The 4,835-nt window shown below is 30.7% G+C and overlaps 1 protein-coding gene across 1 annotated transcript in view; it reads right to left on the bottom strand.

Moving 5' to 3' along the window:
- LOC18604714 (cyclic dof factor 3) overlaps nucleotides 1–3,115 on the bottom strand; it is a 10,429-nt gene extending 7,314 nt beyond the window's left edge. Inside the window, 2 exon segments of the mRNA XM_018118057.1 lie at nucleotides 942–1,374; nucleotides 2,766–3,115. Coding sequence (XP_017973546.1) covers nucleotides 942–1,374; nucleotides 2,766–2,948 — 616 coding nt within the window. The 5' untranslated portion in view covers nucleotides 2,949–3,115.

Raw genomic sequence — 4,835 nt, 5'->3', positions numbered from 1 at the left:
GTTTTACTCATAAACATGCTAAACTAACACTAAACACTAACATAGTTCAAAATCAAATTAATCTAACAACTTTCTCTCTCTAAACCCATATGATCAGATTTGAATCCATCATCAAAACACATAATTTAACCATGGAAAATAAGGAGAAATGCATGGAAATGATAAATCTTAAGCTAAGCTTGAAAAATCATACCTTTAAACACTTGATTCCTTGAAAAATCACACTTTTTCTTTGAATTTTCTCACTCTAGGGTTTGTTCTTATTTCTCTCTCTCTCCTGCTGGTTTTGGCTGACCATCCCAATGAAGAATTCTGAAATTTTCAAGCCTTTTAATAGGCTTAATAAAATATTATTATTTTATTTACCTTTTGAATATTTTATTATTTTATTTTTTTCTAGCCATCTTTTTTACTTTCTTTTTCTACCACTCAATCCTCTTCACTTATCCATGTCTTCCATGAAATTTCTAGACTTTTCCAAAGTTTTGGTGGAGTAAATTTTTAAAAATTACACTTTTACCCCTGTAAAGTGAAAAATTACATTTTTACCCCAAAAACTGAAAAATTGCCCATAGACATATTTTTCATCCCTTATACTCATACCATTCTCCAATTTGTCAAATGTGATCTAAATTCTATCAAAATCTCAAATTTTGTCCGCGAGTGAAAAAATTATAATTTTGCCCCTATATAGTGAAAATTCCGGTTTGACTCCGAATTGATCCTCGAACTCCTAATTACCATTTTGAGTCATCCCTGAACTGTGAAACTCTTAATTTCACCTTAAATTTCCTATTTGAACTAGTTCGAGGCTTAATCGACTTAATGGTACCATTATGGGCAATATCGTCTTTTAACAATTTCTCGAACTTCCTAAATATACAAACATTCTATCGAGCATGTGGATGACATTATAATTATTTTACAAAGCAGGGTTTGACACAGAGCCTCATAAATAGAGATGTGACGATAATGTGAGGCAAAGTTCTTATTCTTACGACGCCCGGCTCCCACTGGCATATTCCTCATGGTACCACTTGTAGTCCAGTATCTTTGACAGGCTTTGCAGAAATGATGGGGTTGATTGCTGTTATAATTATTGTAATAGAAGAACTTTGTATCCATTCTATTGCAATGGGGGCACGGAAGTATTTTATCTGGCTTTTTAAGTGTCTTCTTTTGTGAGTTAGTAGCATCACTTTGTTCTTTATCAGTCTTGCCCGTCTTTGTTTTTTTGGTTTCTTCATCGATAGAGGGAGTTTTGTGGTTTACATTAGGCTCTGGCGAGGTTGAAGGATTTGTTGCCTCCTTTGTATTTGAAGGGGGAGTGTCATCTTCTTGTCCAGTCTTAGTGGTCTTTTCTGCTAAAGAATCCTGAAATTTAATATGGTTTCCTATTAAGAAATTTGAACAAACCTTCTAAACCAAATATTTTCTATACGATCCTATCTCAACAAGAACCAAAAATAAAAAGAAAAGGTACAGAAATTTTTAAAGAAACAAGTAAATTACGGTGAAGATTCTAAGAACACCCCTCACTCTTTATAACAGATTAATTTATCTCTCTCAATCATATTTGTTGTATGGTTTTATGGATATAATGAAGGCCATAAATATTAAAATTAAGATATAGCATGAAGGTTCCAAAAAAATGGACAATTCAGTTACTAAGCTACAAATTATCAAGATATCTTAAAAAGGAATGCTAACAAAGGTTTAAAAAAGTGAAAATGGAAGGAATATAACAGATAGTAAAAGCCTAGCAGGGGAGACTTTCAAAGTTAAAAGGATCTGTAACTGTGGTAGAGTCTGGTAGATATTGATTGGCTAAGAAGCACCAATTCAGAACAGACGTTTGGCACAAGGAGGACTTCAAAAATCTATTATAATCAAACCCAGACTAGAAAATAGGTAAATGAAAATGAAGCTCAATTCTGTCCACGAAAAAAAGGAAAGACCTAACCATAACCAGATTGTGGACTTCAAAGCAGATGTACCAAGGTTAAAACAACTTGATGGTTATACTTTTACTTATGAAAGACTTCATTTTTAAGTTATTTTTAATATAAAAAATACACATTTTTAGACAAAGATTTGGGTTCTAACTCATCAATTTTCAATCTTTTGTTGGCTAAGGAAAAGCCTTTTTTTAGCTGGAACAAAAAAGGAAGCATATAAAAATCAACTAATCCATTATGAGTAGTTTTGATGATATCATAGACAAAGAAAACTTAAGTGTGAAAATTTCTCTCTAATTGGTAGTCAAAAAGAAAAGTAATTGAGATTTTTAGGCTTTTGACCAAAATTTTTAATGGTGTCAAACATTGCCCTGAACCACAAGTAAGTGGAGATATTTCTTCAAAAACAGTAAAAAATAAAATAAAATAAAAAAGCCAAAACTCAACCCTTTTTTTCCTCTTTCAACTTCCAAACAGCAAACACCAAATCCTAACTAAGAAAAAAAAAACTTTACACATTAAATCTCCCTTGAAGAAGAAGAAAAAAAATCTCAGGATCTCGGTTAAACTCCCCACTACTTAACAACAACATTTTCGAAACTCCAAAAAGTTTAAAAGAAAGAGAGAAGCAGGAAAGAAAACTAGTTCTAGCAAAACAAGTAGGATGAAAAACACAAAATTCAAGAGAGAAGCAAAAAGTATAATTGAATCAATAATAGTTTCACCATTTCAAGAAAAGGGTAATCCCTAAAATGTCCAAAATAAAAAAGAAGAAAGAAGCCTTAAAATCTTATTGAATTGACCTACTTGCTCCGTTTTCTCTTTCTCTTCCTCATCTTCCTCTTCTTCTTCTTCTTCTACTACTACTACTCTGTTCCCACACTTGGCCTTGTCAAAGTCATTGGCAGAGATGGTTGAAATCTCTCCATCAGCAGGTAAATGAATCTTCTGACCAAACAACTTGATCACATGATCTTTGCTTTCTTGCATTTTCTCAACAACTAAGCAAAAACTGAAAATTGAAAAGAAGAAGGAAAACGCGCGAGACAATTTTGTAGGTTTTTTTATTTTTTTAGGTGCGTTTAGGAAATAAGGAGAAAGGTATTTTTCTTCATAGGCATTGGAAATGAAGTGTTGTATCGTTAATGTTTTTGATCCATTTAAATGAGAGGTGGATGCCACGTCAGTATCATGGTTCGATTCTCAGCCACAAGTTCTTGTGGCCTTGAGATTTTCTTTTTCTTTGGCATTTTCTTTTGATTCTGTTGTGTAGGGTAGGATGGAGACTTTGTGCAACTAGGTGTGTTTGGCTGCTTTTGTCAAGTGGAAGGATTTCATTGGTTGGAAGGATGATTAAAGTGTCTCTGCTGATTTAATGCTACTGCTACTTAACTCTATGCATTGGGGGCTTTTTCTGTTGAATCTTTCACGACCAAACCCAGAAATAAAGGAAGAACAAAATTGTCAGAAAGCTACCAAAAATTCACTACCATATCATAATCTTGTTACTATAATGAAAGTTACATCTTATCCATTTGGGTTTTGCTCAAGTGGTAAAGGTGAAGTGTAGTTTTGACTAAATATTTTATGTTCGACTATAATTTTTTTTATATAATAAAACTTATTTTATGTAAATATATAAAATTTTAACCCACGAGAAAAAAGAATTCTGATATAAAATCTTTTTAAGTACATATGAAAATTCATTAAGCTTGAATTATAAAAAAGGGAGATCGTATTATTAACCTATAAAATCCCACCCTCCTTTCCCAAGTTTGAATTTATAATTTTCAAATGAATTAAAAATTTCAATTCATGTAAATAAATAAATCCCTCAACTTGCACACTTTTTTAGGCATATGAATTTGTCCTTATTTTTTTTTCGTGAGTATATATCAGTTATAGAAAAAAGTATGTATCACGAATAAGGTATCAATAAATTGGGACTTGAAACTATAACTTACAATATTAATTTGAAAAAAAAAACCAAAAACTAGTAATTAGGTAATGAAATAGGTAGAAAATTTTTTTTTATCTTACTTTATCTTCTATTTAGAGTAGATCAAGATTGGGATCTTTTATCACAGTGACAACTTTTTAAAATTATTTTGCATCATATATACAACAAGAATATTCCGTATACTTTATGTAACTTCGGGTGTTGACGATTCAAGTTCATCAAGTAATTTTGTCTCCATTAATTACATACTCTCAAGCTTACTATCTTGGTAATAGAGAGGGTAAAATGAATTCCTCCTCTTTCTTTTCAGTTAATAATTATTCAATTCGTTTGTAATTTTGTTTTTTCAATATCATACATGATTATACATGAATGGTAATAGTTGACGTATATTTAGAGATATTGTTAATAAGAAAATTGTTAATTAATTAGAGAATTTCATTAAATCTAGGTAATTTTTTACAATTATTTAAATGTGACAATTAAAATAATAATTTACTTCATATGGAATTTTGAGACGAACCTACTTAACTTTGCATTGTCTTGAATAAATTTTAAAAGTACATACATTGTTTTTGTGTTTCTATATATAATTCAATGTGTTTCAACTATAAAGTAGTAAATGAAGCTCACGTAGTAAAAATAAAAATAAAAAAGGGGATGGTGATACTTGAGGTAGATTATGGTTATGCTTAATTAAAAATTCCTTCATTGACATGCAATTACACATAGAAAATAGTTCCCATTGGCCATTGTATTGTTATTTTGGAACATATATAAATGCCTAAACATGATTTTGGCATGGGTTTTACCCTAACTAATCTTTTTTGAAGATGAAAAATCAAAGTCCTTTTCCTTCTTCTTTTTTTATTTTTTCCCCTAAAGAGACTATGATTCAATTCAATGCATGTTATAAT

The sequence above is a fragment of the Theobroma cacao genome, chromosome 3, assembly GCF_000208745.1.
Source record: "Theobroma cacao cultivar B97-61/B2 chromosome 3, Criollo_cocoa_genome_V2, whole genome shotgun sequence".
NCBI classification, from domain to species: domain Eukaryota; kingdom Viridiplantae; phylum Streptophyta; class Magnoliopsida; order Malvales; family Malvaceae; genus Theobroma; species Theobroma cacao.
Note: the sequence above shows the minus strand (reverse complement) of the source record. Positions and strands in the feature narration are given on the sequence as shown.